General features: G+C 43.4%; 1 protein-coding gene across 1 annotated transcript; it reads left to right on the forward strand.

Moving 5' to 3' along the window:
- Positions 1 to 5,018: 5,018 nt before the first annotated feature.
- Positions 5,019 to 10,999, forward strand: LOC105051821 (replication factor C subunit 2). Its single transcript, XM_010932445.4, has 12 exons — positions 5,019 to 5,176; positions 5,264 to 5,342; positions 5,440 to 5,519; positions 7,040 to 7,162; positions 7,261 to 7,330; positions 7,432 to 7,505; positions 7,589 to 7,709; positions 7,793 to 7,855; positions 8,018 to 8,077; positions 9,759 to 9,884; positions 9,974 to 10,057; positions 10,650 to 10,999. The coding sequence occupies exons 1-12, from the start codon at positions 5,133 to 5,135 to the stop codon at positions 10,749 to 10,751; spliced, it is 1,026 nt and encodes a 341-aa protein (XP_010930747.1). The 5' UTR covers positions 5,019 to 5,132; the 3' UTR covers positions 10,752 to 10,999.
- The last annotated feature ends 1,416 nt before the right edge of the window (positions 11,000 to 12,415 follow it).

The raw sequence follows: 12,415 nt of genomic DNA on the forward strand, positions 1-12,415 counted from the left end.
CATATCCAGTCATAATTAATCCACGTCAGATAGGAAGAGTACGTTAAGTGGAAAAAAATTTAGATTCAAGGTGAAATCGTAAGTGATACATTTACAGGTGTTCCGAGCTCCACGGTCGTGGGTGGCCCGCTCCTCCTTGAGGTCCTCCGGTGATGGAGTCGATGGTCCCGATGGGAGGCCGGTCTCCGGGTTGCTCTTCCCTTCTTGGCGGTTCAGGCTGCAGAAGGGCTCTTGGCCGGTCTCCTCTACCCTCAGGCCTGCGGCGGATGAACCTGTCGAGTCGACCTCGTCGAATGAGCTCCTCGATCTCATCCTGGAGCTGGATGCATTCTTCTGTGTCGTGGCCGTGGTCGCGGTGGTAGAGGCAGAACTTGTTGGGGTTGCGCTTCCTGGGGTGTGTGCGCATCCTCTCCGACCTAGGGAGCTTCTCCCTGACCTCCATCAATACCTGGGCCTTCGAGGCGTTGAGGGGGGCATAGTTGCGGAATCTCCCTGGTGGGGAACCCCGCCGAACCCTGTGATTCGGGCTTCTCTGCTTGCGCCCCCGGGATGGAGTATGGGCGCGCTTATGCCCGGGAGGGGATCGAGAGCGCAGCCGGGCTTCCTTTGGCCTTTTCTCAACTACGGGTTTACTCGAGTCTCCCGCTTGCCGCTCCCTCGCCGTCTCTTCATCCTTCATTTTGAAGGCTTCTTCCGCTCGAGCGTATCCTTCAGCCCGAGCCAGTAAATCAGCAAAGTCCCTGGGATACTTCTTCTCCAGGGAGAACAAAAGATCATTCTTCTGAAGGCCGCCTTTCAGGGCGGCCATGGCGACTGATTGGTCCAAATTCTGGATCTCCAGCGTCGCGATGTTGAAGCGGTTGATGTAGGCCCGAATGGACTCCCCTTCCCTCTGCTTGATGTTGATGAGGGACTCCGAACCCTTCCGGGGCACCGGCTACTGACAAAATGGGCCACAAATTGGTGGCTCATTTGGTCGAAGGAAAAGATGGTACCCGATTTTAAAGCCGAGTATCAGTTCCTCGCCGCTCCCTTCAAGGTAGACGGGAAAGCCCGACATAAGATGGCATCAGGAGCGCCGTGAAACAGCATCATCGTCCGGAAGGCCTCCAGATGGTCAACCGGGTCCGAAGTCCCGTCGTAGCTTTCGAACTGGGGAAGCTTGAAGTTTGGCGGGATCGGTTCCTGCATGATCATTTGGGAGAAGGGGGGGTCAGTACAAATATCCTCACCGTAAGTGGGAGGCGCATGACGGAGTTCTTCAATCCGTCGGTTCATCTCCTGGAGCCTCCGGTCCAAGAAATCCTCTCGACTTCGAGTCTCGAGGGTCCTCTGGCAGAATGGAGGCAGGGATCTTCCAGGGGTGGAGTCGTGGTCCGATTGAGGGCTCTCTACCCTCGGGTTTGTTTTCCCAGGAAGGACGGGGCAGCTGGCCCAGGTGGCCCGCCCCGCCGCCGGGTTCTGGCATTTCGGAGACGCCCTTTCCGGGTGCGCTGACGCCTGCGGCTGCTGCTGCTGCATTACTTGCACAGCTTCGACGAGGCCCCTGACCTGCTGTGCCAGCAAGTCAAACTGCTCCGTGCCGACCGCCGCCGCCGGAGGAGGAGGAGGAGGAGGTTGAGAAACAGGAGGGGAGGCTGGAGCCTGAGATCTGGCCGCGGAGGCCGTGGACCGTCGCGTGGACGCCTTGCGTGGAGGCATCGAGTATGGATCCCGCGGGGGAAAACAAGGAGTGGGTGTCGGAGGAGACAATCGGAGGCGGCTCCGTTGAACGCTCCTTTAAGAACAAGGGTACTGTGAAGACACACTCCTTCCTGTAGCGCCAATCCTGTTGGTGCAAAAATCTGCTTGCGCCGGAGAAGCTGGAGTCGGGGAAGTCGCGGTCGCCGCCGGGACCTGCAAAGGAAGTCTAAACCGGAGGTGGGGTTGCTCCGGCAAGACCCTCCGACGCTCAAGTCAGTTCTCTGCCTCAACAAGAATGGAGTGCTCGAACGGAGAATTTAGCAGAGTTTTGAGATAAAAGATGAGAGCTTAGAGAATAACGTATCTGGATCCCCCTTTTTATAGGCGGAGGAGGTAACGGATTGATGGCGACATTTGTAACCGTCTGGTAGTGGGCCGCCCATAGTCAGGAGAAATTTATTGCGAAGGGTAGTAGAGCAGAATCATGGCCATCGCCGTAGCTCGCCACGTGAAATCAGTTGCGAGGAGTGGAGCAGCGTCCGTTGTCGTGACTTGCCAGCGGATGGGAGAATCGTCCGGTATCCATCGCAGGAAGTGGAGCAGGATCGTGGCCGTTATTGCGGCCTGCCATGGAGTAGTGGAGCTGCGCGGAATCTGTTGTAGGAAGTGGAGCAGGGCTGCGACCGTTACTGCGGCCTGTCAGAGGTGATGGAGCTGCGTGGAATCTACCGCAGGAAGTGGAGCGGGATCATGGTTGTTATTGCGGCCTGCCAGGGGGTGCAGATCCATCCGCTGAAGTTCGATAGCGGTCGGAGTCCGGCCTCTGTAGGGGTTCGGGCGGAGTCCTCCTTGCGGTTGGGGTCGTGGATGGGGTCCGGCTTCCGTGGGAGTCCGGGCGGAGCCCTCTCGGAGCTGAAGTTGCGGGCGGAACCTGGCTTCCGTAGGAGTCCGGGCGGAATCCCCTGCAATCAAAATCAGATGCGGAGTCCGGCTCCCATAGGAGTCCGGACGAAGTCTGCTCGTAGCTGCTGGAGCCGAGGGCAAAGCCCGGCTCCCGTAAGAGTCCGGACGGAGTCTTCCTGCAATTAAAGTTAAAGGCGAAGTCCGGCTCCCGTAGGAGTCCGGACGGGGCTTACCAGCAGTTGACGTTGAGGACGGAGCCCGGCTCCCGTAGGAGTCCGGGCGGAGTCTACTTGAGGTCGAAGTTGTCGGCGGAGTCTGGCTCCCGTAGGAGTCCGGACGAAGTCTGTCTGCAGCCGTCGGAGTCGAGGACGAAGCCCGGCTCCCGTAGGAGTCCGGACGGAGTCTTCTTGCAATTAAAGTTAAAGGCGAAGTCCGGCTCCCGTAGGAGTCCGGACGGGGCTTACCAGCAGTTGATGTTGAGAACGGAGCCCGGCTCCCGTAGGAGTCCGGGCGGAGTCTACTTGAGGTCGACATCGTGGGCGGAATCGTTGATTCTGTTGAGGGCTTCGGCTGTGGGTATTTTATACCCAACAGCCATCAAGGATGATTCAGCTATCATGGTCAAATGGATTCGAGACAAATGGAAACGGTTGATGCGCAATCTTACTATACAACATTTAGAGGATTCTGAGGGAGTGTGTCTACTTGGATACTAAACATGTATGACAGGAGATAAGTAGGTCCGTGGACTGGGTTGCCTCTTATATTGTTGAGCATTTTGAAGAAGTATGTTGAATTGATTTATCGAATATTTTGGTTGCTTCTCACGATATTTTATTTTTTTATTTTGTTGGATGCACCGCACAAGATATAAATATGATCTATACATCTTATCTTCAAAAAAAAAAAAAAATACAAAGAAGAGAGATACAAGAGGGAGAGGAGAATAATTAGGTTGCCACCTCTGTCATTGGACCCATATCGACTTGTTTGCATTATATGCTTTTCATCAATTGTTAACGGTCTAATTTCTTCATTCTTTTTTTTTTTTTTTTTTTTTTTGTGGCTGTGCTCTTCATTGCCGTCATTAATCCTGCCGGCCTGTGATCTCCACCATCCAATCATATTCTCCTTTCTTGTCTCATTCTATGTTGGTATCACCCAGCGGCGAATCCAGAAAATTTTATCGCTGGGGGCACATTATATATAATTCATTCACGTTGACTCTTCAGTCGTCGCCGTCGGCAGGGAGGAAGAGGAGCAGTGGGTGGAGAGAGTCGCGGAGTAATGGGCGCCGGACGGAGTCGCGGAGCAGTGGGCGCCCGGTGACGGATGGAGTCACGGAGAAGAAGGTCTGAAGGACGGTTGGGGCCGGCGGAGTCACAAAATCACGGAACACACAGCTGGGGACGGCGGAGTCACGGAGAAGCGGGCGCCGGAGGAGTCGTGAAGCAGTGGCCAGTAGGCACCGGGCTGCCGGTGGAGTCACGGAGAAGGAGGATTTCGGACTTAATTAGGACTGGGGCCAACGGCGAGGGAGTCGCCGAGCAGTGGGCGTCGGGCGGAGTCGCCGAGAAGAAGGTCTGAACGTGGGGCTGGGGCCGGCGGAGTCACGGAGCTGGGTGTCGGAGGAGTCGCAGAGTTGCGGAGGAGGGTTTCACCACTGGGGGCAGGGGGCCAGTAAAAAAATTAATGGAATTATGAGCTTCGGGCTTGGGACGTCGGGGGCCATGGCCCCCGATGCCAGTTTATTGGATCCGCCCCTGGTATAACCTTTCAATCCAGTTCCCACTTAGAGTTCATATTCTTAATCCTCGGCAAAGATGCGATCAGATTTCATGGTCCAACAATTAAAAGCTTTACCGACTTGATAAATTACCGTATTTAAAATAAATTAAAAAATATTATAATTAAATATATAATATTATAAAATTTATTGATTTAAAAAAAATAAAAAAAATTGACCGTATTTGAAAAGATGATACATTCTATATCAAATTTTTTACATCTCCTGTGATGTACAAAAAATTAAAATAAATTTTTTTTCAGTACTTAAAAAATATTGAAGAACGCTGTATATGGTTAAATGCCTTCCATGATTCAAACTAATTAAATATTTTCAAAATTTATATATATATTTTTTATTTTTTTAATTTTTTTAGCGTGTCAGTGTGAGCACGAATGACCGTCTACCTTAAAATAGATGATATCCAATCACGTCTAGTATCTTATGAAACTATTTGAATACTGCAGGATATCTGTGTCCGAATTGACCAAAGAATTTTCCTTGGAGCTGGGTACGGGCACCTACACGCAAGCACCTGCGGCTCTGCCCAACCCCGTTCCCCACCTGACCACTCCTGTCTTCTAAGAGATCACGGCCGTCCATGAGCATCACGGCCTGATCATTCCACATATGATGTCCGTGCTCCCCGGTAGTACTAGCGTAATATCGCAGGCCCTACGGCCGATTACACACCCATCGTCCCGCTAAAATTTTCCGGAAGAAAAGCCAAGCAAAGAGGAAAGGCGGAGGGCGTTCCGGAATGGCGCCTATAGTACCAAGCTCTCAGCCATGGGTGGAGAAATAGTACTCACTCTTCCATCTCTTTCTCTGCTTACTCTCTTCATGTCTCCTCTTTACCCATTCCTTTCTCTTTCCTTGGCGATGTTGCAGCCGGCCGAAGCAAGTGAAGGACGTGGCTCACCAGGACGAGGTCGTGCGTGTCCTCACCAACACCCTCGAGACCGCCAACGTGAGAGATAACCCCTTATCCGCCCTATTCCCTTTCGTTCCATTTATCCGGAATAACATTGATTCGATGTTTTCCAACTCTCTCTCTCTCGGTGCAGTGCCCTCATATGCTCTTCTACGGCCCTCCGGGAACGGGGAAGACCACCACCGCTCTCGCCATCGCCCTCCAACTCTACGGGTAAGCATTACTTCTCAAGAGCTCCACAAATCCCATTAATGAATCGCGTCCATTTAGGCTTAGAAATCGTTGATGCCCTAGTCAGGGAGCTGGAATTTTTTATTACTTCTCTTAATTTTTTAGAATATGCTCCTTTTATTAGCGTGGTTTTGCTTTGGATTTTGGGAATCCCAAGTCTACTCGCTATTATGGATTTCTTCAAAGTTTGGGTTGGCTCTGTACCTAATGAGGAAGACGATGACTTTTGATTCATTTATGTTGGTGAAAGCTTTACCTCTAGCTGAATATTTTTCTTACCTTTCATTCATGGGTTAAGTTTTGTGTCAGTACTTGTTAGCGAGAGGACATCCTATCGAGTGACTAACAATCTTTCAGGATAAAAGACATCAAAAATTTACAGGGGGGGCTCACAGCACTTCTTTAATATGTATTATAGCATATCATTCAGCGAGTGCATGTTTGATGTTGGATCTATGGCTTATAGTTTGTGTAGATGAAGGTAGTCATGTATTTGTCTTAACTCATTAATAACTTCAAACTAGCTAGTTTTTTAGTTTTCATGGTAAGCCTTTTTCTTTCTCAAAGTTGATTGGACTAAGAACTTTAACCCGTTGATAGATAATATAGCCTGAGAACTGAGCATAGAACATTTTCAAACTTTCTTAATTACACCTTGATTTATTTAAAGCCAAACACATATAGCCAGAATTTTGTTGTTGATCATGTTTCTTCTATGACCTTTCTTTTGTTTGTTATAGGTTTGTTCTTTTCGAGTCTTACATATAAAAGCTTTACTTTGAAGCTGCGGTGAATCTTGCCTTTTCCATCTGTTTTGTATCTCCAGTTTGGATCCACCATTTTAAGATATGTCTGGCTTAGTTCATAGAGTTCGTGGTGTTCATCGATTTCTTAAGAGTTTCTGTTCTTCCTGAAGTTTGCCCCATTATGGAGTTTGTTTGGAAAACTCCTTTTAACGTTATACATGTCACAGCCAACTTCATATTAAAAATCCTTTCTATGAGCAAAGTTATGCAGAGAGGAAAGTACTTGCTCAAGTTCTTCAAACTTCACCTATACTTACTTGTGGCTGCTTATAAATTATCTACACAACCAAAGTGACCTGTGCCATACTAGTGTTGTTGTTGAATTATAGGGAGGCAAAGCGTCAGTGTGGCTCTACAACTCATTAGTCCCAATGGCTGTGCTTAACTGCTGCTAAAAGAAATGCCACTTAATAAGCAACTCATCAAGTTTTGCCTTAGCTGGTTCAATACTTGAGGGTATTGACTCTGGTACAGCATTTGGGACTTGTTAAGATCCTGGAACCCAATAGATGCGGTTGGTAACTTGGTAAATGCCTCATGCCTAGTTTCCAGCACTTACATTGTGAATCTGCAACATATGTCTTAAGAATTTCCTCTTCCTTCTCCTCCTCCTCTTCTTCTTCTTCTTCTTTGATAAGCTTGTAAGTTGCAGGGCTTAATTAGAAGTCTTTTTTCTTTAATAAATGGTTTGAACAGACCAGAAATGTACAAATCAAGGGTTCTAGAACTCAATGCAAGTGATGATCGTGGAATTAATGTTGTGCGGACAAAAATCAAAGATTTTGCTGCTGTTGCTGTGGGTTCTGGATCTCGACAAGGGTAAACTTCATATTAATTTAAAATAAAGATATATCTGTTTGCCTCGACTTATAATTGTTTCTTTAATTTCTTCTAAATTATTTTCTTATTTGTTGTAGTGGTTATCCATGCCCACCTTACAAGATCATTATTCTAGATGAGGCTGATTCAATGACTGAAGATGCACAAGTATATTATTGCATCCAATTGCCTTTACTTCTTTAGTTTAGTTTCTTGTGATGCCATTGCTGCTCTTAATGGGGTACTGGTTGCATAAATCTGCCTGACAGAATGCTTTGAGGCGTACTATGGAAACTTACTCCAAAGTTACAAGATTCTTCTTTATATGTAACTATATCAGCAGGTGATTTCTTCTCTACCACTGACGTAACATATGCATTGTATGCTTGTAATTAGTGAATAATTTATTTAATTTCTATTTTATAGGATTATAGAGCCACTTGCTTCCAGATGTGCAAAGTTTAGGTTCAAGCCTCTTTCTGAAGAGATCATGAGTAATCGTATTTTGCACATTTGCAAAGAGGAAGGCCTTACTCTGGATTCTGAGGTACAATAGTTGTTACCATTAAGCTTTTCACTGCATTCATTGTTAGCTTTGACACATTCCGTGTTGTTTATGCATCAATCTAGGCTCTTTCTACTCTGAGCTCCATCTCTCAAGGTGATCTTCGCCGTGCAATTACATATTTGCAGGTATTGCATTTCTCTTCTTTAACTTACATTTTACATTTATCTTTGTTTAGATTCATCTCAAGGTGATTAATTTTGCCTCTATTTTATTTAGAGATCACAAATATCTCAGATTCTCAAAATGAATAACTGCTTATCCATTTTTGTGTCTTTGAAATCTTTCAGAGTGCAGCTCGCTTATTTGGATCAACTATTTCTTCTGGAGACCTAATTAGTGTTTCTGGGGTATTGAATTTTCACTTATTCTCTTGCAAATTTTATTGTGTATTCCTTTTGGATTGCTTCTTGTAGTGTCCATCATTGTGTTCGAAAATTATGAAAATTTTGGGCTCATTTAGTCTTGACACAAACACTCCATTCATGGCCATTTGGGGATGACCTTTATTAATTTATGCTTTACATAAATCGGCCAAGTTATTATCAAATGAATGTTGACTCATTATTTAGAAAACTTCTTTATCCCCTTCTGATTTGTGAATATCCTATCAAAATATCAGCGCATTCCTTAGGGTAAAGCATGTGAATTATAAGAATTCTGAATTGCTAAAACCACCATGAAGGAAACAAAAACCTTGCATTTCTAGTTGTCAATATGATAAATTAGTTTTCTAAAAATTATCTGAAAACATGAATTTTTTTGTTGCCATCTTTTTGTTGATTTTCCTGGTTGATATGATCTTAAATTCTTGGCACATCTTCGAGTCATTGAGTATACCTAAGTCATTCTTGCACTTTAAAGTCTGTCACATCTTGCTTACAAAGTTTTAATTTAGATTAATGATGTGCTATGCTTTAGCCTTCTGTCTACCCTATGTCAGACCTTGTCTTCTCTGCCTCTTCTTAGAGAATGGTTCCAGGTCTAGAAGAACCTCTCCTTTTCTTTTTTGGGCCAGCGGGGCGAAGGAGGTGTGGGGGGGTTTGGTTTGGGGGGGGAGGCGGGGTTGCTTGGCTAAGATAGATCATGTAGAGATAAGATCGGTGTTTCCATCCACCACCACCACCAACTAGCCCTCTTTCTTGCCTGCAGTTGCCTTGGCGAGGTATTCAACACTGATTCATGGAAGGGTCATTTTCACTTGGATAGCAAATTGCTTAGCATTTTCCAACACTAGTAGAGTGCATCTTGATAAAGCCTATCTGATGTCATTGGTATGCTGCCTGTGGCCTAATGATCAATCATTTAAGGAATGGCATGCTATTAAAGTCTGTTAATCATATGAACTCAAAAACTATTCAATGTTGTGTGAGTTGCTCTTTCTATAAATGAAGATCTATCAAATGACAGGCTGAAGATATTGTCTTCAATATGGAACACACCAACTGCATAAGGACTAGGGATTAAATTTCTTTGTAAAGCTAAATTAATTGATAAAGGATCTTTTGTTTTCATAATGTTTGCTCCTGCAGAATTTAATGCTGGGACATGTCACTTGCTTAGGAACTAAATAAAGAAAATTATTTCCGTGATTCACAATGTCTAAAAGATCCCCCTTTTTTAATGGTGCTAACTGATTAATAAAAAAAAAAGGAGAAGAAAGCTATATTGATTTGTTTGTTTCTAACTTTACAAAGCAGTGGCTTGTAAAGTCATATATTTTGCCATGCTCATCAGGTCCTTAAACTTTATTTTTCTTCGAAATTGTTTAGTATATGTGTTGTAGGGAAAAGCGAAAAGCAAAAGTCCATTTATCCATGTGTCATTACCAAGCAACAAAATTCATGTTGACTATTCTTTCTCTTATCTGACTTTCAATTCTTCTGTACTGCTGAAATACTAAAACCATGATGAATTGATGCTTATACATCAATGAAGCAAAGATCATTCAATTTGATACATCCATGTTTTGTCCTTTATATTTTATTTCAGTTCTGCTGATATTTTTTTTTTTTTTACATAATTTGTCAGGTAATCCCTCAGGATGTTGTTCAGTCACTGTTTATGGCTTGCAAATCTGGTGATTTTGATGTGGCAGACAAAGAAGTTAGTAATATAATTGCAGAGGGATATCCAGTTTCACAGATGCTTTGCCAGGTAACCATTTTATTACGCCATCTAATTCACTTTGATATCACCTTTTTATTATTAATCTATAGCTGCTACTGATTCAATTTCAATTTCAGTTGTTAGAGTTGATTGTTAATGCAGATGATATATCAGATGAACAAAAGGCAAGAATTTGCAAGAAACTGGGTGAAGCAGATAAGGTTAGTGCAGATCCTGGCATTATTTGTCCCATGTTATCTTAGCCCTCTTGTACGCAACATGTAGCTCCTCTGCTGTCCTTGTGTTAGACATCTAACCTCAAGAAACTAGGGTCTGATGTCTACACCAATCAGCTACCCTTGTAAACATGATTCTCACAACACTGTTATGGCTATATGGGAAATGTGGCTCAAAACCATCGTGAACCTTTATATGTTTCCTTTAAATTATTATACTTTTGTTTTATGATGATCATTATTAGTCATTGTCATCGCATATCTGAGTAATAGTGAAATAGCAACGATCTGATGCTTCATATTGAAATAAATGATAATATTTATTTTTAAGTAATGATTATGATAGATGCAGTTTAGAGATATTAAATCAAAAGTAACATTGAATCCTGCAATAGCGGTTGCATTAGATAATAGCTGTTTATGCAGCTATGGCGCTCATAATGTACATATGAGGTCTGTTGTATGAAGGCCATTATATATTTCTCTAAAACTATTAATACTTGGGACATTCTAGTATGCATATAAGTGATATATATATATATATATTTTAATGAGATCTTGTTCTGGACTTCTGCAGTGCCTGATTGATGGAGCAGATGAGTACTTGCAACTAATGGATGTGGCCTCTCACACTATGCGAGCTCTTTGCAACATGCCAGAGGAATTGCGTTTTGATTAATTAGGTTTTGGTAACAAAATGTAAAATTACCAAACTCCAGGGAGCTGGGACTACTTGAATCACTCAAATGCTTGTAGTATTAGAGCTTTAATGTTTTCAAAGCCCTTAATTTATTTGCAAAGTTTTCTGGCAGCAGAAATCTGAACACTCAGGTTTGCTGCTCACGTTCTTATGTTCCATTTCTTTAAGCTGTACACTTGCTATTTCTAGATAAATCTTTTGTCTGCATTCCAGCAGCTTCCTTGAAATCTTCTAGCAATCTTGAGATTTACTGGTTTTTCTGATATCTCAGCCTATGCATCATGTCTAACTGAGCATTTGTTTGGCTGGTATCTGGACAAGGCTTCTGTCTATGAATAGCCTATATGTGGCTGAGCATTGATACATGGCCTATGAATGTCATATGAATTGCATGACTACTAGAGCAGGCAACGTTTATTGCCCTTGGGTTTCAACAAAGGTTTTTAGGTTCTCCTTCTTGAGGGGTTACGGGTACCAGGAAGCACTGGATTATCAGTTTATCTATGTCAAAATGGGGGGGATCACCAATTATTATCAGGATTAATGTGAACAGTAAAATGTATGGTCTAGGTTTTGGTCTCTCAGATGTTCTTAAAAAGCCACTCTCTTGAAGCAAACGCAAACTGCTCTTTGAATTAATTACCCTACTATTGTTTTTTGTTTCCGTTTAATTAGGGTACTTTGGTTTGTGGTTGTTGTAGGGATTTTGTGATGTTTATGATTCTCTTATCGTGAAGAGTTTCTGATTTTTGCAGTACCATGCTTATCAGATGGGATGCCATGAAGATAACTAATGCAAGTAGTTAATGAAAATTATGCACATTTGGATGTTCATGTTTATTCTGATGAGCTGTTTTAAGTGAGGATGAAGCGACAAAATCTTTGAGACTTGTGTTTGATCTTAGGGGGTGTTTGGTTGGGAGAAGTGGGGGTCTGAAATCGAAATCGGAATCGGTGACTGTCATTCCAACCGTTTGATTTGAAGAAGTCCCATTCTGATTCAGATTTTAGGATGGAATAGAAATTACTCAGTCTATATAGAACTCAATCCCTATTCTCCTCTATGAATTCAAATTTGGATTCAAATTTGGATTCCAATTTCGATTTCGGTCACGAACTAAATGCTTCGAAGGATTTGAATTTGATCATTTCGATTTCAATTCCAAACTATTTCGATTCCTATTTTTATTCCGATTTTGGTTACAAACCAAACATCTCCTTGTATTCTTTGCGTATGCATGTACCTATTTTACAAAGCTATTGTACGTGATTTATTTTTTCAGGTACTTGTATAACGCAAAGATGGACAAGTACTCGTTCCTGGTGCTCATTTCTTTAATGTTAACAGTCAATGTGAATTTGAAGCTTAACATGAGTTACATTCATTCTGTTGAAAATATTAGTAGAAAAAAACTTATTTAGCTTTTGACTAGTGCTCTGTTCGGATTCATGCGTTCTTTATCTGAGGATAATCTCACACTGCGGTGGAAACTTCACTGAAATTAATTGGGAGCTGATGCTGGAAGAGGAGATACATGGGAGTGGAGAAGGTTACTTCTAGATTTTTTGGAGATAAGAGATTCCAATAAAATCTTGATTTATCTTATCGCCAAAAGGCTGAGCGAGAGTTTCTGTAATTAGAA

Source organism: Elaeis guineensis, chromosome 9, assembly GCF_000442705.2.
Source record: "Elaeis guineensis isolate ETL-2024a chromosome 9, EG11, whole genome shotgun sequence".
NCBI classification, from domain to species: domain Eukaryota; kingdom Viridiplantae; phylum Streptophyta; class Magnoliopsida; order Arecales; family Arecaceae; genus Elaeis; species Elaeis guineensis.

Excerpts from the sequence above, each read along its gene's own strand:
- LOC105051821 (XM_010932445.4), top strand. The coding sequence starts at position 5,133 with ATGGCGCCTATAGTACCAAGCTCTCAGCCATGGGTGGAGAAATA. Across the intron at positions 7,506-7,588 it reads ATATGTAACTATATCAGCAG|GATTATAGAGCCACTTGCTT; the intron begins GTGATTTCTTCT and ends TCTATTTTATAG. Across the intron at positions 9,885-9,973 it reads TTTCACAGATGCTTTGCCAG|TTGTTAGAGTTGATTGTTAA; the intron begins GTAACCATTTTA and ends TTTCAATTTCAG.